Source organism: Dermochelys coriacea, chromosome 14 (genome assembly GCF_009764565.3).
Source record: "Dermochelys coriacea isolate rDerCor1 chromosome 14, rDerCor1.pri.v4, whole genome shotgun sequence".
Classification (NCBI taxonomy): Eukaryota; Metazoa; Chordata; order Testudines; family Dermochelyidae; genus Dermochelys; species Dermochelys coriacea.
The window spans coordinates 31,357,040-31,384,202 of record NC_050081.1 but is presented as its reverse complement, the minus strand read 5'-3'; the positions used below and the strand labels follow the sequence as shown (position 1 = coordinate 31,384,202).

The 27,163-nt window shown below is 45.7% G+C and overlaps 1 protein-coding gene across 1 annotated transcript in view; it reads right to left on the bottom strand.

Moving 5' to 3' along the window:
• The window catches only part of LOC119843039, a 338,482-nt gene that overhangs the window by 54,544 nt on the left and 256,775 nt on the right, over window positions 1-27,163 (bottom strand). The window contains exons 2-3 of the mRNA XM_043497479.1: window positions 7,061-7,152; window positions 1,571-1,697 (exon numbers count right to left, since the gene is read on the bottom strand). Of these exons, the coding sequence (XP_043353414.1) occupies window positions 1,571-1,697; window positions 7,061-7,144 (211 nt within the window). The 5' untranslated portion in view covers window positions 7,145-7,152. The remainder of the gene's footprint in view (window positions 1-1,570; window positions 1,698-7,060; window positions 7,153-27,163) is intronic.

The window sequence follows — 27,163 nt, the reverse complement described above, 5'->3', positions numbered from 1 at the left end:
CTAAACACACTGATCAAGTCCCCTCTCAACCTTCTCTTCAATAAGCTGGATAAGTTGAGCTCCTCCCATTGAAAGGCCTGTCTTCCAGCCCCAAGGTCATTGTTGTGTCCCTCCTTTGAACTCTCTCCAGTGTTCCCACATCCTTCTTGAAGTGTGGACACCAAAACTGGAGGCGGTATTCCAGCAGCGGTCTCACCAATGCTGCACATACAGGCAAGAGCTCTTCCTCGCTTCTGCCAGATACTCCCCTTTTTATACACCCAAGGATCACCTGAGTCCTTTTCCCCACAGCGCTGCATGATTGTCTACAATGTCGACACTTTCTTCCTCAAACTGTCACCAAACCAACAGACTTGATGCAATTTTAGACTTGGTTTTAGTAAGTAGTGAGGACAGCATAGAAGAGGTGGTCATAGGAAATAACCTTGGCTCTAGTCACAGGTTGATTCAGTTTAAATTAAAAGGAAGGATAATGAAACCCAGGTCCTCAAGTATGACTTTTTATTTCAGAAGGTCAAATTTGGCTACATCTATGGGGTTATGCCAGCGCAGCTACAGCGCAGTAGCTATGCTGCTCTAGCCTCCGTAGTGCAGCCAACTCCAGAATCCTTCATGCTGTAGGTACTATCTGAATTCTTGGTGTCTCAGATGTATTACCTTGCATTTGGCTGTACAAGTACTAAAACACCTTTTAGTGGATTTGACCACTTAAGCAGGACATTCAGATCACTCGGTAACAATAACCTGTCCTCATTATTGATGCCCCACTAATCTTTGTGTCATCCACCAACCTTATCAGCAAAGATTTTACATCATCATGAAGATTGTTGATAAAAATAAGATAAAAAAACTGCTCCCTAGGGCACCCACTAGAAACGGCCCTGCTCATTGACTTCCCCCATTAACAACAACATTTTGAGATCTGTAAGTGAGCCAGTTGTGAATCCATCTACTGTGTGATCTTGTTCATTCCATATAACACAAGCTTTTTAAATCAAAATGTCGTGTGGTACCAAATCAAATGCCCTGAAGAAATCCAAGTATCTATATCAGCACTGCTGCCTTCTTCAACCAGAGCTGCATAAACCAAACAGATGTTCCTGAAGACCCTTTGGGCATGCCGGTCAGATAGTTCTTGGGAGGTGTACAGTTCCCCCTGCAGGAGGTTCAGCGATCTCCACACACTGAGGGATTTTATGACTTTGGCACAATACAATTGGGCAACCTCTTACTCCTTCCTAACCCTGCTGAGATCACAGCCCTTCCCAGCCATGGAGATAGGCCTGAGAAAGGATGGAGAGGAGACATCTCTCTGTGTGTAAAAGTGAGAAACACAGGGTGCTACCTATAGCTCATCCTCTCCCTTGGAAGCGGATGAGCATCTCCACTATGTCTCTGAATCTCCTCTCCCCTGGGAGGGGTATCAGGAGGGAACAGTCTCTCTCACATGGTTTCTGGGGCTGATCCTCCTGAAAACTAAGAGACCAGGGAAGAATCCTGAGCAGAAGCTGACCTAGATGCTTCAGAGAACCTCACCCCTTCTAATACCCAAGGGGACAGGAATCCTTACCCAGAGAGGTCACATTCTCATAGTTCTGCTGCATGACGTCCCTGTAGAGGGCTCTCTGATGGGGGTCCATCAGAGCCCATTGCTCTTCAGTAAAATACACAGCCACCTCCTTGAAGGTCACCAGCTCCTGAAACAGCCAGAGTCCCCCTCTCAGAACCTGCTCCCCTGGGCAAAATCCCACCAGCTCAGTCACAGGCAGGGCTGCAAAATCCCTCACCCCCACCCCACAGAGAGCAGGAAATTTTCCCTGGGGAAAGGAAAATTTCTCAAAGCTATCATTAAAAACACACTATTTTTGTGGTGAAACCGTGATGCCAAGTGCTGCCAACTCTGCTGATTTTATCATGAGTCTCACAATATTTAGTTGGGATTTTTGGACATTTCCCATGATCTCATAATTCCTGGCACAGAACTCACACGTTCTCCCTTGTTCTACATGGCCACCACCTCCCATTACTTTCAGAGGGGTAGAGTCAAACTGCCCTTGTGATGGGTTGGATCACAAAACCCCCTTTAGGAACTGTCAGCTGATGTGCTGAGACTCTCTCTGAGCCTGTTTCCCCTGCGAGCTTGGGACTTCAGAACCCTGCCTGGTTGTGCCAGACACGCTAGCCTGCTACAAACACACTTTTCTTTTTTGCAAATACAGACTAACACGGCTGCTACTCTGAGACCCAGGTCTGAACCATGTCCCCCTCAAGCTGCAGGCTTAACTGAAAACAGTTCAAGAAATGTCTCCAGCACTCAGATATCCAAATCCCAATGGGGTCCAAACCCCAAATAAATCCGTTTTACCCTGTGTAAAGCTTATACAGGGTAAACTCATAAATTGTTTGCCCTGTATAATACTGATCAGAGAATCATAAAATATCAGGGTTGGAAGGGACCTCAGCAGGTTATCTAGTCCAACCCCCTGCTCAATCCCCAATTTTTGCCCCAGATCCCTAAGTGGCCCCCTCAAGGATTGAACTCACAACCCTAGATTAGCAGACCAATGCTCTAACCACTGAGCTATCCCTCCCCCGAGAGAAGAGAGAGAGATATGCACAGCTGTTTGCCCCCCCAGGTATTAATACATACTCTGGATTAATTAATAAGAAAAAAGTGATTTTATTAAATACAAAACCTCAGATTTAAGTGGTTCCAGGTAATAACAGACAGAACAAAGTGAATTACCAAGCAAAATAAAATAAAACACGCATGTCTAAGCCTAATACAGTAAGAAAACTGAATACAGATAAAATCTCACTCTCAGAGATGTTTCAATAAGCTTCTATCACAGAGTGGACACCTTCCTAGTCTGGGCCCAATTCATTCCCCTGGTGCAGTCGTTGCTCCAGCTCAGGTGGTAGCTAGGGGATTTCTCATGATTGCAGCCCCCTTTGTTCTGTTCCACCCCCTTCTATATCTTTTGCACAAGGCGGGAATCCTTTGTCCCTCTCTGGGTTCCCACCCCGCCTTCTAAATGGAAAAGTACCAGGTTAAAGATGGATTCCAGTTCAGGTGACATGATCACATGTCACTGTAAGACTTCATTACCCACTTGCCAGCACACAGGTATACAGGAAGACTTACAAGTAAACAGAATCATCTAGAGTCTATTGTCCTGGTTAATGGGAGCCATCAAAATTCCAAACCACCATTAATGGACCACACTTTGCATAATTTCAATAGGCCCTCAGAGTTATATTTAATATTTCTAGTTTAAGATACAAGAAGGATACATACATGACTACACTCAGTAGATTATAAGCTTTGTAATGATACCTTAAAAGAGACCTTTTGCATGAAGCATATTCCAGTTACATTATATTCACACTCATTAGCATATTTTCATAAAATCATATAAAGAGCAATGTCACAGCCCTTATTCAAAATGGCCACCATTTCCCTACAGTTTGTAAGCCCACCTCCAGAGTTACTCTTGGCTTCTGAGTGCTGTAGGATGGCAACAGAATTTTGGTATCAACAAATTCAGGGGGTTGTTTCCTCACACAGGAGTATTTCCACCCTATCCCTAAAATTCAGGCCCTAGCTTAAAGAAGAGGTAGTGTATAAGGTTAGGTTAGTACAGCAACTCCTCGCTTAATGTTGTAGTTATGTTCCTGAAAAATGCGACTTTAAGCGAAACAATGTTAAGCGAATCAAATTTCCCCATAAGAATTAATGTCAATGGGTGGGGTTAGGTTCCAGGGAATTTTTTTTCACCAGATAAAAGACTATATTATATATATATATATATATATATATATATACACACACACAGTATAAGTTTTAAACAAACAATTTAATACTGTCCACAGCGATAATGATTGTGAAGCTTGGTTGAGGTGGTGAAGTCAGCGGGTGGAAGAGGGTGGGATATTTCCCAGGGAATTCCTTACTGCTAAATGATGAATTAGCTTTTGGCTGAGCCCTCAAGGTTAACTCATTGTTGTTAATGTAGCTGCACACTCTACAAGGCAACACAAATGGAGGGAGGGGAGACAGCATGGCAGATAGAGACAGAGACACGCACCCTATGTGTGTGAGAGAGAGAGGGTGCCCCTTTAAGTAGGCTGACCCCACTCTTAAGTACCCTGCCTTTTTAAGTAGATAAGCAAATTGGGACAGCAGCTGCTCCAAGGAAGCGTCCTTTGTCCTGAGGCCTGTCCTGTCATCCCCCCACAATGGAGATGGGGTAAGTGGGGTGCAGGAGCAGGGGGGAGGGGGACACCCTGACATTAGCCCCCCTCTCTCCCCCACCTGCACAGCAAGCAGGAGGCTCCCGGGAGCAGCTCCAAGGCAGAGGGCAGGAGCAGCATGTGGCAGTGGAGGGTGGGACAGCTGAACTGCCCGGCAATTGATAGTGTGCTGGGCGGCTGATGCACAGGGAACTTAGGGAAGTGGGGAGCTGATAGGGGGCTGCTGGTCCACCCTGGTTCCAAGCCCCCACCAGCTAGCTCCAATGGGCTGCTCTTCCTGCAAGCAGTGGACAAAGCAGGCAGCTGCCAACCGACGTTATAAGGGAGCAATGCACAACTTTAAACGAGCGTGTTTCCTAATTGATCAGCAACGTAACAATGAAACAACGTTAACCGGGACGACTTTAAGTGAGGAGTTACTGTATTTCTTTGAATGGTTTATGAGCTCTTTAGTGGAGCTCACTGTGTTCTAGGTTTTAGAAGCCTCCAGAGCCAATCGGAGCAGCAGTGGGTACATAGCTAGGCATTGGGTGTCTGTGTAAATTTACTAAATGTGATTATTTGGAACCCAACTATGCCTATGTGGTTTCATCGAGTTCTTTGGCATATTACACAGTAAAAAGACAACAAATTGCACCGAGGACATGGTCCAAATCCAGGGATACAGTGGAATAGACACTGATGGCAGAGGCCCAGTGAAAGTGAATCTACAAAAAGAAAAGGAGTACTTGTGGCACCTTAGAGACTAACAAATTTATTAGAGCATAAGCTTTCGTGAGCTACAGCTCACTTCATCTGATGCATTTGGTGGAAAAAAAAAACAAAAAAAAAACAAAAACTTTTTTTTTCCCACCAAATGCATCCGATGAAGTGAGCTGTAGCTCACGAAAGCTTATGCTCCAATAAATTTGTTAGTCTCTAAGGTGCCACAAGTACTCCTTTTCTTTTTTTATAAATAAAGTGCATATGCTGAACCTGTATGTTGTGAAGTGAAAGGGTCCAGTAATAAATAATAGAGAATCACATGGATTAAACTGGACTGGCAGAGCATAAAAGCCCTTCATGTTTATTATTATTATTATTGATTCTGATACAAAACAAATTAGCTGAACTTATGCACAAGAAAGCTGATGTCTTTCACTGAATGTCTGCCTAAACCAGCTTTTAAGCACAAGTTCAGCAGGATGTCCCACCTGCTGACAACTGAGGGGAGCACGGGCTATCTCCTGACTGTTTCCCTTCACTTGAGGGGAGCACGGGTGATTCCCTGACTGTCTCCCCCGCCCGAGGGGAGCCCGTGGCGATCCTCCAATTGCCTTCCCCTGCCCAAGGGGAACATGGGTAGTCCCCCAACTGTCTCCCCCCTGCCTGAGGCGAGAACGGGCGATCTCCTGACTGTCTTCCCCCACCTGAGGGGCGGCAGGCGATCCCCCAACTGTCTTCCCCTGTGTGAGGGGAATGCGGGTGATCCCCTGACTGTCTCCCCCATGCCTGAGGGGAGCACAGGTGATCTTCCGACTGTCTACCCCTACCTGACAGGAACATGGGCGATCCCCCGAATGACTCCCCCCGCCTGCTGGGAGTATGGGCGATCTCCCGACTGTCTCCCCTTGCCTGAGGGGAGCGTAGGCAATCCCCTGACTGTCTCTCCCCTGCCTGAGGGGAGCTCGGGCGATGCTCCGATTGTCTCCCCCTGCGTGAAAGGAGTGTGGGCAACCCCCCGACTGTCTTCCCCCATCTGAGGGGAGGGTAGGCGATGCCCCAACTGTCTCCCCCAGCCTGAGGGGAGTGCGGGTGATCTCCTGACTGTCTCCCCCGCCTAGTGTGTTGACTCTTTTGCCCTCAAAGGGCTTTACCGAACTCTGGCAGAGAGCAATTGGCCTGGGAAATGCAAAGGAGCCTCCCTACGCTGTGGGGACTTTTCCCACTCTGAGTAACGCCTATTGCTGCCGCAGAGAAGTTAGACCCCGGGTGAATCGGCGCCCTCATCACCCCACTGCACTCCAGCAGCTTCAGGCCTGCAACATCTCATTAAGGTACATGGGGTCCTCCACGTTTCGGAGCCCACTAGTGTGAAATAAACTGGACTCGTCAATCCAGGACAATCCACCCTAGGGGTTGTGTTACTTGTGAGTTGTATGGTGTTACTGATGTATCTACTCCAAGACCATCTTTCCCTTCCCTTTATAGGCTTCCTGTATATTTCCCCTTGTAAATAAAGTATACATTGATTGTTGGTTCATTCATTATGGAAGCTATGTACGGAGGCATCAGGCTAGTCCTGGGGGTAAGGACCGGATCAGGGATAACTGAAACTACACAAGGAGGTAGGGTAGGGTTCCTGGCTCCCTTCAATAGTCAGGTGGGGGCACTACTAGCTAGTAGCTGAGAACCCAGATGGTTGAAACACACTGAGACGGAAGCAGAGGGACAACCGGGAAGGGCTCCTGTTGATGATTAGCTGCCCTTAAGGACCAAGCAATCCAACTTTACATCCCTTCAAGCAGTTTGTGAGCTCTCTGGTGCCTCACTATGTTCTATGGTTTAGAAGCTGCCAAGGACTAATCTAAGCAGTACTGTAAATATGTGGCTAGGCCTTGCATGTCTGTGTATAGTTACTAAACACGGTTATTTGGGACCTAGCTGTGCCCCTGTGGCTTCTCCATATTGTTCTTGTGTAAAGAGCAAAGGACACAACAGAGGTTTTTCATTCCCCATTCAGCTTTCCTCCTGTATTTCCTGTCCCTCCCCCACGTACAGACCAACCCCACCCACCCTCCTCAGCAGCTCCCTGCTAATCACTTACTTGAGCCAGCACCACTGAAGCAGCCATGTCTCTTCCCTGTCCCTTGGGAGGATGGGAAGATCTGGAGCAAGATGTGGATGTCATTCTGCAGCCTGTCAGTGCAAGAAGGGCCATTGGGCAGGCATCAGAAAATGTTTTAGTCTATTTTACACCCCAGTTTCCCCCAGGGCTCTTTACCTGAAGCCAGATTCTCGATTCTGCCAGGCTGGAAAAACACTTGGTCACTTCATTGCAGCGCAGACCCAGCCCCTCCCACCAGGACTAAACCCACTGAGTCATTTTTAAAAGTCTCTGAACCAAACCTTAGGGCAGGTCTACGCTTACAATGCTGCCGCAGCACAGCTGCATCTTCAGTAAAGATGCTACCGATGCCCACAAGAAGGCTTCTCCTGTCGAGGTAGGTGCTCCACCTCCCAGCTCTGTCCATGGGAGAATTCTCCTGTCAATCTAGCACTGTCTACATTAGGGGGGCCAACCTGAGCCTGAGAAGGAGCCAGAATTTACCAATGTACATTGCCAAAGAGCCACAGTAATACGTCAGCAGCCTCCCATTAGCTCTCCCTGCCCCACTCCCAATGACTCCCATCCAGGAGCAGCCCCGCTGATCAGCACCTCCTCCTCTCTCCTGATCAGCTGTTTTGTGGCATGCAGGAGGCTCTGGGGGGTGGGGTGGGGGAGGAGCAAGGGCATGGCAGGCTCAGGGTAGGGGATGGGCAGGGGTGGAGTGTGGGCAGGGCCTGTGGCAGAGCCAGGGGGTTGAACAGTGAGCACCCCCTGGCACATTGGAAAGTTGGCGCCAGTAGCTCCAGCCCTGGAGTTGGTGCCTGTACAAGGAGCCGCATATTAACTTCTGAAGAGCCACATGTGGCTCTGGAGCCACAGGTTGGCCAACTCTGGTCTACACTGGGGATTAGGTCGGTTTAACGGTGTTACTTTTCTTGGGGTGTGGATTTTTCACACCCCGAGTGAGGTAGTTATACTGACCTAATTTCCTAGTGTAGACCTGGCCTTAGAAAAGAGCAGAATCGAAGGAGCCCGTTTGGGGGACCCCTCCTGACTCTGTCCCGCTGGGCAGCACATTCCCTCAGCAGTGCAGGGACCAGGCGGAGCAGCAACTGGTTTTCCTCTCCCTGCTCCTGACCTTGTTCCCAGGAAAGTCACTGTGTCCCCGGGCATGCAGGGAATGGGGCTGGGCAGGGCTGGGAGCCGGGAACCTCCTTCCGCAATAAGCTCCTGCTGCCCCTTCCAGCCTGTTTTTTCCCCATCTCCTTCCCCCTCTGCCCAGGAGACTTGGCCACTGTGCCGGGGACATTCACTCTCCTGGCGGGATCGGCTCCTGCAAGTGCTAACGGGAGCTTTGGGGCGTCAGGGAGTGAGGGCAGCAGCCAGCCTGGACTCGCAGATCCCGGGGAGCAGAGATGCGAGCAGGGGCCGTTGGGGCAGAGTCACTTTCCTGCCCGGCCCCGGCCCTTCCCCCGGGTCTCCCCCCTCACCTGCAGGCTCCGGCTCAGGGGCTGGTGTCGGCAGAGCCCGGGGCTGGTTCCAGCCCCCGCAGAAAGTGCCCCCGGCCGGGCCCAGCGGGGGCTTGGACAGACCCCACTGGGGAGCAGCCGCGGCTCGGCCCAGGCTCCCGGATCACAATGGAGGCGGCGGCAGCAGCAGCCGCTAGCCCGGGAAGCTCGGCCCTGCGAGGGAAGGGGCGGAGAGGAATTTCCCCACAGCGCGGAGCTGCCACTGAGCCGCGGGAGCGATCGGAACATGCTCGGGAACATCCGCTGAACTCGCTGCCCTCGCTTGCCACCAGACTCTCCTCCCCGCCGAAGGACTGCGGGGGGGGGGGGTCCCCTGTTTATGGGGCGGGGGCCGAAACGTGTCCAGAAGCGGGTGGAACAGCTGGCGGAGGCAGGGGAGTGAGGGGGGCAGGTAGAGAGAATCGGGGAGAGGGTGCAGGAACCGGGGTTAGGATGGGGGGGATGCGCTGCCACACAGGGGCAGAAGGGGAGACCCTGGGATAGCGAGGGGCAGAGGGGATAAAAGTTACCACAATGGGGTGAGCCGTGGGCAGTGGTTGCCAAAATAGCACATGGGTGGCAGAGAAGTTTCAGAGTAGCAGTCGTGTTAGTCTGTATTCGCAAAAAGAAAAGGAGGACTTGTGGCACCTTAGAGACTAACAAATTTATTAGAGCATAAGCTTTCGTGAGCCACAGCTCACTTCATCGGATGCATTTGGTGGAAAAAACAGAGGAGAGATTTATATACACACACACAGAGAACATGAAACAATGGGTTTATCATACACACTGTAAGGAGAGTGATCACTTAAGATAAGCCATCACCCACAGCAGGGGGGGGAAAGGAGGAAAACCTTTCATGGTGACAAGCAAGGTAGGCTAATTCCAGCAGTTAACAAGAATATCAGAGGAACAGTGGGGGGTGGGGTGGGAGGGAGAAATACCATGGGGAAATAGTTTTACTTTGCGTAATGACTCATCCATTCCCAGTCTCTATTCAAGCCTAAATTAATTGTATCCAGTTTGCAAATTAATTCCAAGAGAAGTTTGTGTTCCTTGCTGGCCCATCTCAGCAACCCCTCTCCAGGGCTGTGGTGTTAAAGCACATGACCATATATGTCTTTGTCACACAAAATAATTCATTTCAGAGTAGCAGCCGTGTTAGTCTGTATTCGCAAAAAGAAAAGGAGGACTTGTGGCACCTTAGAGACAAACAAATTTATTTGAGCATAAGCTTTCATGAGCTACAGCTCACTTCATTGGATGCAAAATAATTGATTGGCACTTTATGGGGGTCTTATCTACTGTTCCAATGCCTGAAAGTTACTCTGTTTCCAGTAAACCACTGTAAATGCAATTTCACTTCAGTTTATTTATTTATTTTTAATGCTTTTTAAAAGCGTGTTTTGATTACTCCTGTTTTCCTTAGCATGCCTTGCCTTGATTAACATGGTGCAGATGGATGTCACTGTGCTGGTTAGTGTAAGGTTCTAATAATAAATAATCACAGAAAATAGTAATTGATGCTCGTATTTAAGCAATCACTTTCAGTATTCATAGCATAGTTTCCTTTGTTCTTACCAGGATTTTACCTATTACCAGCGGGGTGGGGAGTGAAGAAACAGATTGACAGAGCCAGAAGAGTACCCAGAAGTCACCTACTACAGGACAGGCCCAACAAAGAAAATAACAGAACGCCACTAGCTGTCACCTTCAGCCCCCAACTAAAACCTCTCCAATGCATCATCAAGGACCTACAACCTATCCTGAAGGACGACCCGTCACTCTCACAGATCTTGGGAGACAGGCTAGTTCATGCTTACAGACAGCCCCCCAACCTGAAGCAAATACTCACCAGCAACCACACACCACACAACAGAACCACTAACCCAGAACCTATCCTTGCAACAAAGCCCGTTGTCAACTCTGTCCACATATCTATTCAGGGGACACCATTATAGGGCCTAATCACATCAGCCACACTATCAGAGGCTTGTTCACCTGCGCATCTACCAATGTGATATATGCCATCATGTGCCAGCAATGCCCCTCTGCCATGTACATTGGTCAAACTGGATAGTTTCTACGTAAAAGAATGAATGGACACAAATCAGATGTCAAGAATTATAACATTCAAAAACCAGTCGGAGAACACTTCAATCTCTCCGGTCTCTTGATTACAGACCTAAGAGTGGCTATTCTTCAACAAAAAAACTTCACAAAAAGAAAAGGAGTACTTGTGGCATCTTAGAGACTAACAAATTTATTTGAGCATAAGCTTTCGTGAGCTACAGCTCACTTCATCGGATGCATTTGTGGAAAATACAGTGGGGAGATTTATATACACTCACAGAGAACATGAAACAATGGTTTTATCATACACACTGTAAGGAGAGTGATCACTTAAGATGAGCCATCACCAGCGGGGGGCGGGGGGGGGGGGGAAGGAGGAAAACCTTTCATGGTGACAAGCAAGGTGGGCCATTTCCAGCAGTTAACAAGAACATCTGAGGAACAGTGGGGGGTGGGTTGGGGGGAGAAATAACATGGGGAAATAGTTTTACTTTGTGTAGGTTTCAGAGTAGCAGCCGTGTTAGTCTGTATTCGCAAAAAGAAAAGGAGTACTTGTGGCACCTTAGAGACTAACATTTATTTGAGCATAAGCGAAGTGAGCTGTAGCTCACGAAAGCTTATGCTCAAATAAATTTGTTAGTCTCTAAGGTGCCACAAGTACTCCTTTTCTTTTTACTTTGTGTAATGACTCATCCACTCCCAGTCTCTATTCAAGCCTAAGTTAATTGTATCCAGTTTGCAAATTAATTCCAATTCAGCAGTCTCTCGCTGGAGTCTGTTTTTGAAGTTTTTAGAGACTGCTGAATTGGAATTAATTTACAAACTGGATACAATTAACTTAGGCTTGAATAGAGACGGGGAGTGGATGGGTCATTATACAAAGTAAAACTATTTCCGCATGTTATTCCCCCCCCAGCCCCACACACACTGTTCCTCAGATGTTCTTGTCAACTGCTGGAAATGGCCCACCTTGATTATCACTACAAAAGGTTTTCTCCCTCCACTCCCCCCTGCTCTCCTGCTGGTAATAGCTCATCTTAAGTGATCACTCTCCTTACAGTGTGTATGGTAACACCCATTGTTATAAATATAATTTATATATATATAAATCTCCCCACTGTATTTTCCACTGAATGCATCCGATGAAGTATGCTGTAGCTCACGAAAGCTTATGCTCAGATAAATTTGTTAGTCTCTAAGGTGCCACAAGTACTCCTTTTCTTTTTGCGAATACAGACTAACACGGCTGCTACTCTGAAACTGGAAATCCTACAGGCACCTATTTGTATCTTGAGATGCCTAAACACTTTTGAAAATTTTTCCTAAAGAATGTAGGCCCTATCTATAGAATTGGGGGCTGTATCCTGGAAAGCAGTGTCCCTGGAAAGGATTTAGGGGTCCTAGTGGATAAGTAACTTAACCTAAGCTCCCAGTGTGATGTTGTAGCTTCTGAGCAGACCTGCTGAATTGGGCCCTGAAAGCAAGATAAACAGAGGAGCACCTATTTTCCCTAGATTCAGGGCCGTGCTAGGGATCAGGCAGGAGATAGATGTGTGGGTGCCTAGCGGGGGGAAGCAGTGCACATGTCTAGAGGCAGAAACACAGGAACTTAGGGGACTGCTACTGCAAATATTTAGGTGCCAAGTGAATGTAGGTTTTTGCGATTGGTAGCAAATTCTAATGGGAAGCAGTTCCTACACACAGATCAGCTTCAACTGCCTGGATCTCAGCCCCTTCCCCACCTGGCCTCCAATGATGGAGTCTTCCCTCCCTTGCTCAGATTCCCCTCCTGATTCCCACCTCCTTCTGTATGAAATGTGGAGCAATAATATATGAGAGAGCCGACGAGGGCCTGATCCTGCAAACCCTCCCGTTTGAATCATCATGTCAGTGTCCAGGGGTGCTGCTGTGACAAGAGCAGCTGGGGAAGTGGCTGGAGCTGCTCAGTGTTGACAACAGGGGACGCTACTACCCCTGAATTGGATCTTTACTGGCACCCAGTGGAGCAGATCACTGTCATACCAGTGAAAAAGGTCCACAGCAATTATTTTCAATGCACAGCAGTTTCTTGAGAAGTAAAGGGTTACATTAGGCACATAACTTCTATGTTAGACATTAAGAGCAATTCATGAAGAGCTATAAATTCCTCTTACCAAGTCTCTTTTTTACAAACATACACAAACAGGCCCTGTGCTAGCCACATGCAGTTCCTGCTTGGCAAACAGAGAAGGTGGTTACCAATTTTATGGACGGCTTCTTCTCTCCAGGTCTGTTCTTCTTAGCCCTCTTGTCTATCTTGGATTCCCTTGAGGCAAGGCCTTGGCTGTCTTGAGACACTTCTGATTCACAGTCCTACTCGAGCCCACGGAGCAGTTTTGGCTACTCTGTCTGGCAGCGTTGCTTCTTTAAGCGTCAATTAAGGAATCTCAACCAACAGTAATTTATTTTGCTTGATTCTTATACTCTTTTTCCTCAAAGGAGTCACATGTCTTAAAAGCATGCCCAGTGGGCGTGTGGTTATTAATTTTATATAATTAGTATTTTAGAAGGGGCTGGGGAGGTACCCAGCGAAAATCACTCCACACCACTCCACTCCACGTTTACTCACTCATCAATCATTCACTCTGACTCTCTGCGTGGTGTCCTCGCTGCAAGGTCACTACAACCAGGTCAACCTGTGCTCCATGCTGGAACTTTATACATTTGATATTTACTTTTGCATGGGCCCATATTTGCAGACCAATAGGTTAAATAAGACAATATCGATCACATATGCAGGCGTTGTCAGTCCTTTATCAAATCTGCTTCTGCATAAAGGAACCCTATTCCCTGGATCCTCTGCAGCCCTTCAGCCATGTTTAAGTCATGTCAAGTTATGCTCACACCATTCATTCAGTATGGCCATGCCATGCCTGCAATTTGTACACTAACTATTAGATTATCTGTGGGTTTTTTTGTTTTTATAAAACTTAAAGCATTATTTTATGATTATTAGTTGCATAAATTAACAACTTAATTTTATAAGTTTTTTGCAAAGCTTGGGTTGTTTTATATTGCTTAACATCTGATATTTACAACAGAAACATATAAGGAATAATACAGCAGTTTCAGAAATTCAAAATAACATTACCCAATTAACTTTATTTCATGTTGTTACTTGACATACAACATCGTACCAAGCACACATTTGAGATTTTATTTTTTTTACAGCTTTTTAAACAATTTTATACTTTTGAGCAAACATATCTTTTACAGATATTATTAGTTTAGTTGACCATTATATTTGGTCCAGAGTGCCTTGATTAGTTTGATTTTTATATTCCAATCTGTATTATTTTACTTGATTTTTTTAAACTTGGCAATGTTAATTTAGGGTGAGTCATAAAGATTTTAGTCATTTGGGGGTGCCATTGATATTGTTCGTACTGGAAATAAGTTATATTTTCATGAGTACACCACATTTCTTGGTCCATAAACCAGGTTTTGTTGTTTATTGTTATATTACCCTTTTTTTTATAAAAAGAAAAGGAGTACTTGTGGCACCTTAGAGACTAACAAATTTATTAGAGCATAAGCTTTCGTGAGCTACAGCTCACTTCATCGGATGTATGCTCTAATAAATTTGTTAGTCTCTAAGGTGCCACAAGTACTCCTTTTCTTTTTGCGAATACAGACTAACACGGCTGCTACTCTGAAACCTTTTTTTTATGACAACATATATTTTGGCTTATTTTATATAATTTCCACCAACCATTTTTTAATGTAAGTTTATGGTGAGATTATCTTCTTTTTATTTTAAATTTCAATTTTTTTTAACGAAGGTACCCCATTTCCATTGGGCTTCCAGTATTTGCTTTTATTTTAATTCCAGTATTTACCATAATTCATTTTCTTCTATACTATTTTATAGTATTTTGTTTTATTTTTCCAGGCATTGGCATATATTACCGGATGCACTTCTTGTGCCTTTCCATTGGCTATACCAGAGAGGATGAGAGTGCACTGGCATATGGTACATGTATGCACTTGCACCTTTCAGGTATCTTGGAATGACTGATTAATATACGAGTAGTAACTGAATGCCCAGTTAAGAGTCTGGGGCCAAGTTTCTTTTTGGCTCTGTTTTAAGATTTTTTTTTAATTGTTCTTTTAAGATTTCCTGGTCTTTTATACAAACTTTTTTCCAGGATAATCCTGAGCGAATATTCCTTATTTGTTTGACAAAAGGAGTACTTGTGGCACCTTAGAGACTAACAAATTTATTTGAGCATAAGCTTTCGTGAGCTACAGCTCACTTCATCGGATGCATTTCGATGAAATGCATCTGATGAAGTGAGCTGTAGCTCATGAAAGCAATCGAAATGCATCTGATGAAGTGAGCTGCAGCTCACGAAAGCCATCGAAACGCATCCGATGAAGTGCGCTGTAGCTTACGAAAGCTTATGCTCAAATAAATTTGTTAGTCTCTAAGGTGCCACAAGTACTCTTTTTCTTTTTGTGAATACAGACTAACACGGCTGCTACTCTGACACCTATTTGTTTAACAATATTTAAAACACTTTTTTCCTACAATTTACTTAATTTCATTACAGAATATCCCATCTTTTGATTCACTAGTTTTCCTTGTTTTGAGTGTATGCTGACTGCATTAGTTGCTTTAAAGTTTTTTTTATTTTTTTCACTTAGAGAGGCTCCATGTGTTTCCTAATAAACACATGCTCTATTTGTTACATGAAGGGTTCATATTCCTTGAGTGGGTTTTTTTTGGCCCCAAAGGGATTAACAGATTTTGTTACCATACAGTGCCAAACTTTTCCATTTTCCACATTTAGTTTTTTTCCTCATCATGACCTTTAACCAGGTTTGACCGCTTTTTTTTCAGTTTTTGACCTGAGGAATCGGCCGCTTGGATAAAAAGTTTTGTGTTCTTATTTTTTTTCAGCTTCTTTTTTTTAATTCTGGGGAGATAAGCATTGTTGAAACAAGACCTTTGGACAAAACTACAGAGGATGGCTCTGAACCGTTATTTATAGAAAGGTTCATGCCAGTTGGAACTGTGCCAAAATTTATGTTATTTTCAGCACTTAGGGACTGTTTTCGAATTTTTGCTCCTGCTTTTTCAGTTGGCGGAGGTGCTGTTATAGGTCTGCGTTCTATAAAAGGTGGAAGTAAGGTGAATGGATGCTCATATCAGAATTCCCATTTTATTCCTTTACACAGATACTTCCCTAGTTTTACAAATACTTCTTCAATTTTGTTCACGCATTTTCAAATAAGTTGGAGACCATTTTTTACAAGAACCTTTTCCTGGTCAGGGATAGGTTCACCATACAGGGCCTTTACTTCATAGTTTTGTGACATTCCAGTTCCAAGTCAGACTTTTTTTTTTTTTTTTTTTTGCTTTAATTACCTTTCCTCAAGGGGTGACTAAACACTTAGTCCTATTTCTTGCTCCCTTACCCATTCAAGACTAGTAGCCCCAATTCGGAGGAGAAAATCCATGCGTATCCTTAGTATAAACCCCCATTGTTGTTGGAATTGCTTGATTTTACCATCTCTGGTTGCCTCTCCCATGGAACAGACGGAAGGTGAGTCAGTAGCCACATGGCAGACGAGCCCATAGATGACCAAACGAAACAGGTTCCCCAGTATATTTTTTGCTTTCATGGATTAGTTTGTGAAAACAAATAAACAAACAAAACACAGGCCTTTAACTGAGCCTTATAGATGAGTACATTTTACATGACTATATACTATTTTATATTTATCTTATATAGTCATGAATGATTATACTAACTTTTTTGATGGATACAGTTTGACTTGATCAGAATGTTTTCATACATTCCCATTTGGAGTAGCCATCAGAACCACTATAGGACTGGCCACATATTTTACAGGGAATGGTCCCTTTCATGTGGGTTTTAGGGGTTTTTTTACTTACCAATTTTTCGAGCATTACTTTGTCTTCTATTTTTCATTGGTACCCAGATGTTTCTTTTTGTTCTTCCCTTTGTCTTTGCTGATTTTTTGTGCCCATTTTTAAAAAATTGTACTAAATCTGCTATTCAAACTTCCTTCTGCACCCATTTCTCAGACGGGAGTAGGAATTTAGGAGTTCTCATAGCTTGACCTGTCATTAACTTAAAAGGTGAGTACTTACTTTCAGCTTGTTCCAAGGTTTTTATGGTCAACAGAATTGCAGGTAAAGCAGTTTTCCAATTTCAGCCTTGTGTTTGAATTTGCTTGGTCAAGGCTGTGTTTTTTTGTTTTGTTTTTTTACTTTTCCTGCACTTGGTGGGTGGTAGACCATATGCATTTTTGTTTGATTATCATTATTAATAATAATGCTTTTACCACTGCTTCCATGAAGTGAGGTCCTTGGTTACTATTTATGACCAAGGGTATACCCCATTTGCTTAGCATTTGGGTCCATAAAGCCAGAGCTGTAGTTTGAGCTGTGTTATTTGTTGTGGAGATTACTTTTACCCATCCTGAAAAATTATCTATGACCACCAAGCAAAAGGGTTTTTTGTTTGTTTGTTTTTTGTTTTGGTAGGAGGTTTTTTTTTTTTTTTTTTTAAAAAGGTCCAATGTAATTCATTTGTAATTCTTGCCACAGGCCCTTAATGTTAGGTTGGTGTTTTAGTATTCCCCCCCGCTTTTAGGGTTAACTTGGGCATGCACCAAGCATTGTTGACAAAATTTGTTAATATGCATGTTCGTTTCTGGCCATCACACGAAATCTTTTAGTTGTGTTATGTTTTTTTAGCCCCAAAATGTCCTTGTTCATGTACAAATGGAATTTTTTTTATGTTGTTCTGGAGATACCCATTTTTTTGTCTCCTTGTTTTGCTCTGATGACATTTTGTTTTTTGTTTTCATTTTCCTTCTACTTCTGTTATTCTTTGTCTCACTTGTTTTCATTTCTGTTCTTCATAGTGTCACGGAGTCACCAGGCGTTGCTCTGGAACTATTCCATATGAAGCCAGTCAGGACTCTGGAGGAGCCTCCTCTATGTGAGCAAACTGTCTCCAGGGAAAGAAGCTTACACAGCTTCGACCTTCCTTTGGCTGACCTCGGAGCATTCAGCATCCCCTTTTCACACCATGCACTTCCACAGCGAGTCTGCACAGGCCGGGCTCCTGGGGAAGCCAAAGGGCCCTGCACCCCAATTCCGCAGTCAGATGTGACTCTCAGCCAGCCAGTAAAACAGAAGGTTTATTAGACGACAGGAACATGGTCTAAAACAGAGCTTGTAGGTACAGAGAACAGGACCCCTCAGTCAGGTCCATCTTGGGGGGCAGGGAGGCCAGAGCCCCATTTGGGCCTTCCTCCATTTCCCCATCCAGCTCCAGACTGAAACTCTCCAGCCCCTCCTCTGGCCTTTGTCTCTTTTCCGGATCTCTTTGTTCTCCAAACAGCTTCAGTTGGCACCTTGCAGGGGAGGGGCCCAGGCCATCAGTTGCCAGGAGACAGGGTGTCTGCCATTCTCTGTGCAGACAGCATCACACTGGCCCTCCAAGGCTCTGCAACAATCACACACCCTTATCCCACCATCTAGATATTTAAGAACTGCATAGGAGAAACTGAGGGACCCACACAGTATTCAGAGAAAACATTAAGAACATTCCCACTTTATCACAGTACTGTATGAATGCTTTGTGCTGTTTCAGAAGACTTTGACCAGCTGTATCAGTGTTTGTTTGCAGTTTTTTTGGATTTGCGTCTTTTTTCATATGACATTGAGTCACCACTTCGATGTTACTGTGAACCACAGGGGATGTTGTAGCTTCTGCTTCCTTAGACATTTCATCCACTTTCGCATTGTAGTATCCTTCCAGAGTATGTTGTTTCACATGAGCCTTAACATGCTTGATTTCTGTGGAACCAACCCTTTTCCGAATATTATCAATAATAGTTTCCAGTAATCCCAGTATGCGACTTCTTTGCCTTCCTGCTGTTCCCATATGGGTGCCCAGATGCTTACTCCTTGCACAGTCCATTGAGAGTCAGAACATATGACCACGTCACAGTCCAAGGGAGTTGCTTCACATGCTAGCTTGACTGCTACCACTTCACATGCCTGGGCTGAGGGATCCCCAGTTCTTGTTCTGGAAACAAACAGCTGCTGCTGCACAAAGAAGTTGGCTTTCCTTGTAATAACTAGATCCATTTGGAAACCATACTGTAGCATGGTGGTTACCCGCACGGGCCCTGACAGGGCTGAGGCCAGCCCTGGGAGAGGGCTGGGGCTGTGGGGAAAAGTCCAGCCTGATTAAGGGAGCCGCTGCAGCTGTGGTCAGCTCAATCAGGCCCAGCTGACCCCTATAAGAGGCTGTGAGCCAGGAGCCCAGTCAGTTTCTCTTTGCTGGTAGAAGGAGAAGGGTCTGGCTACAAGGTGCTGAGCAGGACACCCAGATTGGAGTAGGGCTGGGGAAGGGCCAGAAGAGCTGGGAGCTCTGGCCTGGAAAGCCTCAGGCTGCAGACCTGACTACAGGCTGAATAGGTGCAGGGTTGGAGGGGCAGCCCAGGGGTAGGCGGAGGCAGCAGGTCCAAAACCCCCTTGCCTGTGATGAGTGAGTTATGTATACGCTGCAGTCTGGCCCTGATATAAGGGGCTAAGTGGGGACTGGCAGTAGCTCAGACTGAGGTGAGGTTGGGTTAGAGGGTGGGGGTTCCCCTGTGTGGGGAGACTCAGAACCTGAGAGTGTGGGTGTACTGCCAGGAAGACAACACCCCAGAGAAACAGGCACTGGGTCCTGGGAGGGACATGGGGGGCTGGCGGTAAGGTGGATCACTGGCCTGAAAAGGGTGCTCCACACTGAAAAAGAGCTAATTCCCAATGACCAGCAGGAGGTGCCACAGGGGTGAGTCTGAACCTTTACACATACCCACTTGTGATCCAATATTGCCTGTAGTAGATCCCCCAGCTTCTTGCACAGGCCACTTGTACTGTGTCTGTATGGGAATAGGACATTCATGTTGTTTCCCTTCTATTATTAGAGCATATGGAAGTAGTGGAGATTCCTTTACTTTATTTATTACAAGCCTGAGGTTCTGTAGAATCAGGGCCCACTTAGCCAAACAATGATCACTTACTTTAATCTTTAGAAGTCTTTTCTTGCAGAATCAGCTTTACGGGCTGAGCTGTGGTTACAATAATAGGAGTCAGAGTAGCAGCCGTGTTAGTCTGTATTTGCAAAAAGAAAAGGAGTACTTGTGGCACCTTAGAGACTAACAAATTTATTAGAGCATAAGCTTTCGTGAGCTACAGCTATCCGATGAAGTGAGCTGTAGCTCACGAAAGCTTATGCTCTAATAAATTTGTTAGTCTCTAAGGTGCCACAAGTACTCCTTTTCTTTTTGCGAATAATAGGAGTGTGTCCTGTTATGTATTCCCATTTCTGTAAGGCCCATATAATAGCCAAGCATTCCCGTTCACATGGAGAAAATGTGGACTCATGGGGTGTTAATTTGCAGCTTCCATAAGCGACAGGGCATTGCTTTCCACATGTTTCCTGCAGTAGTACTGCACCTATAGCTCCCAAGCTGTGTGATACCATTAAGTAAAAAGATTTAGTTGGATCTGGCTCTGCTAATGCTGGTGCATTAACTGCTTCTTTTATCTTTCTGCATACCTCCACATGTTCTGGGCCCCAGTCCCATTGGCAATTTTTTAAATTAGGGACCACAGGGGTTGACAAATTTCAGCAAAATTTGGTATAAAATCCTGAACAAATTCCATAGCTTCTAACAATACCCTAGCTGAATGCACGTCCACTGGCTTAGGGAGGGTACTTAAGATTTTCACTTTTTCTTTACTGATAGTACTGACCCTCCTGTCCCAAAATAGTACCAAGTATTTAACTTTTTGCTGTGCCTTGTCCCATGATAATTTTAAGTCTGTTTTTTTTTTTCACTGTTCCCAGGACCAGCTTAGTTTGATGTTTACATTCCTCCTGGTAAACAGCTGTTATCAGTATCTTATTCACACAAGAAGTAACCCATGGCTTATTCAAATCAGGGAGTTGATCCCCATCTTTGTCGCATGTGCTATAGCTGGAGCACCATGGTAACCCATGGGGACACGTTGAAATGTGAACTGCTTGTTCTGAAATGTAAAAGCAAATCGAGATGGACTCTCAGGGGTTAATGGAATAGTAAGTTTCAGAGTAGCAGCCATGTTAGTCTGTATTCGCAAAAAGAAATGCATCTGATGAAGTGAGCTGTAGCTCACAAAAGCTTAGCTCAAATAAATTTTAGTCTCTAAGGTGCCACAAGTACTCCTTTTCTTTTTGGAATAGCAAGGAAACAGTTAGCAATATCCAATACAGAGACCCATTTAGCAGCTGAAGCTATTCCAGCCAATATAGCTGGAAGATTAGCTACTATTGTTGCCTTCGGGACTGTAGCCGCATTGATTTTTCTGTAATTAATCATGGGGCACCACCTTCTGTCCACTTTCTGCACAGGCTGGATCAAAGAATTGTTTGGATTTTGGCACTTCATCACCACTTTTTTTTTTTTTTTTTAAATCCTGTAGCAATTTTTTTTCTATGCAGAACAGCTTTTGCAGGGTAGGTATATTGAGGAACTGGTTTTAGAAATTTTCCTACTATTTTCACTGCTGCTTGTATGCCCCCACATTCAGAGTGTGTTGGGTGGTTTTTTTTTTTTTTTTTGGCCCACACCATAGGGAACTCCTGTGTCCATTTATTATCTGGTAGCTCCACAGCTGCTATGGTTTTACAAACTTCTTTTCTTAATGCTCCTGGAATTACCTGATTACTTACAATCCCTGTCTCCCTTTTCCACAGCCAACTTTCTGCCAGATCAATTATCCATTTTTTTCTGCTGTACCACAACTGCACCTAAGACAGCATTTTCAGTCATGCTGTTCCAGACCACTGTGTCTGTCCAAAACTTACTACGTCCTGTCACCCATGACAGATTTTTTTTAAAATAAAATTCATTTTACTCCTTGGACTTGAAAGCCAAATAAAGGAATAATTTGTCCTTTTTCCACGTCCTCCTGCACCAATTTAATCAGAGTTGCCTCTGCTCCTGTAGCAATTGATGCTAGCAACCATTGTATGTTTCCTTTCGCCCCCACCTGCCCCATTTCCATGTAAGGTCTACCAGTTATGTGGGGCTGCAATTTAGCCACTAACATTCAATCTTGGGGGCAGGGGTTGCTAAGGGCAAGGCAAACCTGCTGAGATGTGGAGCTACTCTGATGGGAAGCTGCCATGTCCATCTGAGCCAATTCCTGGGACAACAAGCCATAGGGGCCTACCAGATCTCCCAGACCTGTTCCCACAGTCTCAACAGGTTGTGGCATAGGCTGTGACTTGTTCCCTGCCAAATCATTCACAGCATTTAACAAAACCTCTGAAGTCTGTCCATGTAAATGAACCATATCTGCTCCTTTCTCCTGAAGTAAAGCCCATATTTGTGCTCTCACTGATCTCCATGGGACCCTCTGCGTACTGTTTCGTCCCATTTCACATCCCATACCGGTGTGATTAGGACCCCTGTAGGTTGCTCAGTTGCTGTCAGAAACCTCGCTGACTGCCTTCCGGGAGGAGCCACTTATTCTGCTTACTACCTTTTTTGCTTCTTGGGCCATCTTAATTCATTTAGCCTGATCCAACTCCTTTTGAGATTCTATAAACACCTTAATAGGTTTCCTTAAACCATTATATAACAAATTTGTTACCTGCCCTTCCTTTATATCAGCTAGAGAACCTGCCGACAACAGTCTAGCACAATGAGCCATAACTGACTTTCCCTCCTCCTGATCCATCAGCAAAACTGCCTTTAACTCAGAAGGCGGTTACGAAATACCGACCTATCATCTTTACCACAGCCTCTCTGTCCTCTCGATTTGACTCCATCTCAAGCTCTGCTAACGCCGCCACCCCTTCCATAGGGCCAGCACAAGTTATTACTGTTACCTCAATTTCCCTAGAAACCAACCCAGGGTTACATTATATTGGTTTTATTAAATGCCGCTATTGGATCAAACAGAAAAAGAATGGCGCTTATGCATGCATGCACACATTCACCGCGTTCATACCTCATGCTCCCGCACACTCACGCAGGCAGAGAGTTACTGGAGACAGCATGGGAAGCCGAAGCCTAGTAGATCTTGTGTGTCTGCCTGCGGTCATGGATCCGGGCCGGCGAGCAGGTCAAGAAGCAGGGGCTTGTGTGCGTGCCTGCTTCCTTTTGTTGGAACTGGGCGGCTCTTGTAATGTACACTGAGGTTTTCCTTCTGTGTCCATCACCGAGAAGCATTCCCAGACCTCGTTCCTTTCATGCATAACAGGTTCTTCTTTTCTTTGCAGCACTCTGTGTTCGCCTTCTCAGGGCAGATTACATCAGACACTCCTGGCTCCGGGCTCTTTTCTCCTTGCAGTTCCTCTCCACCCAGCCCCACATACATTCCCTTGTTCACATTCTTCCTGATCATGTGATGGAATATTGCCAAGCTTGGAGGTTTTTCAAGTGGTAACTGAAAAGGTTACAAAGCTTGCAAAAGTTACAAAACTTAAAAGGCTATGTTATCAATAACTAAAGTTACAAAGTTTGCAAAAGGTTACAGAACTTAATGATCATACAAACAATGACTGAAAAGTTACAGATCTTACAATCACATTCTACTGGATTGAGCGGAGGCTTTACATAACAATGACCAGCTCCCTTAGGTCTCCTGAATCCAAATGTTTTCTAACAGTGTATCCCTTTAACCAAGTTAGACACGTTTTTTGATTCAAGGGGCCTAATTCATTGAATCATAGAATATCAGGGTTGGAAGGGACCTCAGGAGGTCATCTAGTCCAACCACCTGCTCAAAGCAGGACCAATCCCCAACTAAATCATCCCAGCCAGGGCTTTGTGAAGCCTGACCTTAAAAACTTCTAAGGAAGGAGATTCCACCACCTCCCTAGGTAACACATTCCAGTGTTTCACCACCCTCCTAGTGAAAAAGATTTTCCTAATATCCAACCAAAACCTCTCCCTTTGCAACTTGAGACCATTACTCCTTGTTCTGTCATCTGCTACCACTGAGAACAGTCCAGATCCATCCTCTTTGGAACCCCCTTTCAGGTAGTTGAAAGCAGCTATCAAATTCCCCCTTATTCTTCTCTTCCGCAGACTAAACAATCCCAGTTCCCTCAGCCTCTCCTCAGTCATGTGCTCCAACCCCCTAATCATTTTTGTTGCCCTCTGCTGGACTCTTTCCAATTTTTCCACATCGTTCTTGTAGTGTGGGGCCCAAAACTCGACACAGTACTCCAGATGAGGCCTCAGCAATGCTGAATAGAGGGGAATGATCATGTCCCTCGATCTGCTGGCAATGCTCCTACTTATACAGCCCAAAATGCCGTTAGCCTTCTTGGCAACAAGGGCACGGTGTTGACTCATATCCAGCTTCTCATCCCCTAGGTCCTTTTCTGCAGAACTGCTGCTGAGCCATTCAGTCCCTAGTCTGTAGCGGTGCATGGGATTTTTCCATCCTAAGTGCAGGACTGTGCACTTGTCCTTGTTGAACCTCATCAGATTTTTTTTGGCCCCATCCTCTAATTTGTCTAGGTCCCTCTGTATCCTATCCCTACCCTCCAGCGTATCTACCACTCCTCCCAGTTTAGTGTCATATGCAAACTTGCTGAGGATGCAGTTCATGCCATCCTCCAGATCATTAATGAAGATATTGAAGAAAACTGGCCCCAGGACGGACCTTTGGGGCACTCCTCTTGATACCGGCTGCCAACTAGATAGTGAGCCATTGATCGCTACCCATTGAGCCCGATGATCTAGCCAGCTTTCTATCCACTTTATAGTCCATGGGGCACTCCTACTTCTAAAAAGAAACAAATGACAAATGCTGCTGTGTGGATTATGTATCAGGCTGTAAATAAGTTTGCAGAGGAGCATGAAATTTGGAAACAGGAGAAGGAAAGTTTGCAACAGGAGCTGGAGAAGCTGGACTCATGTTGATGGAAGTATGCAGGGCCATTAATCACACACCTGCTCAGAAAAAAACATTGCTGTGGGCAACATGCGTGACATTGTGGATGGCTTTGCACAAATGGGCTTTCCTAACTGCGGAGGGGTGATAGATGGCACGCATATTCCAATTCTGGCACCAGACCACCTAGCCTCCGAGTACATTAATCAGAAGGGCTATTTCTCAATGGTTCTCCAGGTGCTCGTGGATCACCTTGGGCATTTCACAGCCATTAATACAGGCTGGTCTGGAAAGGTGCATGGTGCACGTATCTTTTGGAACCCAGGCCTGTTCAGGAAGCTGCAAGTGGGAACAGTCTTCCCAGACCAGAAGATCATCATAGGGGAAGACGAAATGACCATTGTGATCCTGGGAGATCCCACCTACCCCTTGATGCCATGGCTCATGAAGCCTTGACAGCAACAAGGAGTGGTTCAGCAACAGTTTAAGCAGGTGCAGAATGATTATCGAGTGTGCCTTTGGCTGTTTAAAGGGCTGCTGGTGATGTCAGTATGGGAAGCTGGACCTGGCCAAAGACCACATCCCTATGGTTATAGCCACGCGATGTACCCTGCATAATATTTGTGAAGGGAAGGGTAAAAGTTTCACTACAACCTGGAGCGCTGAGTCTCAGTGGCTGGAGGCTGAATTTGAGCAGCCAGAGACCAGGGCCATTAAGGGGGGCACAACGCAGGGCCGTGAGGATTCAGGATGTACTGAGGCAGCAATTTGATACTGAAAGCCAGTAATGTTTGGTGCCATGCACAGGAGTGCAGTGGTTGTAATGCTAGTAGGTACCTAGTGCTCCATACGATGCACTGACTAGCAATGCTTGTTGCTTTCCTGGGCTATGTTTGCTTTCGCTTAATGCAATTGTGACGTTGCACTCCATATACTTTATGACAATCTGCTTATGAACATGAATATAACATAACTGAAATATGCTTTATTCTAAATGCCCCATGGAACATACCATTAGAAAGGTTATGATCTACTGTGTTGGCGGTGAAATGGTGGGTGCAAGGGAAAGAGTTTTGGGACACAGGCTGCAGGGGAGGCCAGGCATGAAGCTGCTCCACGTGCAGTTCTATGAGTGCCTGCATCAAGTCCGCTTGCCGCTCCATGATGTTTAGGAGCCTCTTTGTGTTCTCCTGCATTTTTCTGCTCTCAGCAACGGCCTGCTCCAAACCTTCATGCAGCAGGTTTACTTTTCTTTACTTTTCTGAGGCTGCTTCCTGAGTCTGTGCAGCTGTTCAGCCGGCGATAACAAGGACAACTGGGATGCCAAGGTTGCCTCTGTGAAGGCAAAATGCAACATTTTACAGAGGCACCATTGTTAACCCTAGACCGAGCAATGATACGGCCGGTCTTAAACACAAGCACAACTCACATACCTATCACAACTGTCTGTCCCAAGGCAAGAGCGCATAAGCCACAAGACCCCCAAAATGGTGAGTAAACTCGGGGGCCAGGGAAACTCATTGCTCGGGGACCGTGTATAATGGGGAAAGCTAACACTGCAGGGCGGCCCTATACTCAACACTATCCACACATTTTCCATAGGCTGCGTTCATCATTCAAGATATCTCGCTGCTGAGGGTGAGCAGGGAAGCAAGTCAGGGTTTTCTGAAAGACTGCGGATTCTGCCCTGGCCCTTATGCGGCTTCCCTTCGTGCAGCAATGGTTCTGCCACCCCTGATGGCACAATGACACGGGAATGTTACTCTTAATGGGACAATGAGCACAGCAGCATTGCCAAGGAACCTACAGAATCGGATTGCCCGGTATCTGCATGAGACCTTTGCTGAGATCTGTGAGGCCGAGTGCCAAGATGCGAGAGAGTGCATCATCACCCTGTTCCACATCTAGGCACCGCACAGATCCAAATCTGCTTTCTGCAACTCTCTTGACCCCACCAACCCGCCCCTAACAACTCACTTCCCAAAATCAAAGGCACTTACCAGGTGCCTCCTCTGATCTTTGCGATTCCCCAAGTTCCAGCTGCTGTGACTGTAGCTTCCTCCGGGCTTGAAAACAGCTCCTGGGTGCATGCATCTATGGATGCCGAGTCATCATCTGTCTTTGGGCTCCCCAACTCCTCAGCACCCTTGCTCCCGATTTCCTCCTCCTGGCTCATTGCACTCTGGGCTGGCATGGCCTGTGAAGTGTCCGTGGTGCTCCTTGGACTGGAGGTGGGTGTGATGGGTTGGGTCACAGAGATCCCCTTGGGATTGTCACCTGATGTGCTGAAATCACCGCTGAGCCCATTTTCCCTGCCAGACTGAGCCTCCCAGAACCCCATCTAGTTGAGTCAGGCATGCTAGCCCACCCAACACAGAACCAGAGTCTGGGCCAAGCCCCGAAAGCTGCAGGCTTCACTGAAAACAGCTCGGCAAGTTACCTGTCTCCAGCACCCAGATACCAAGCTCCCAGTGGAATCCAAACTCCAAATAAATCCATTTTACTCTGTATAAAGCTTATACAGGGCAAATTCATAAATTGTCC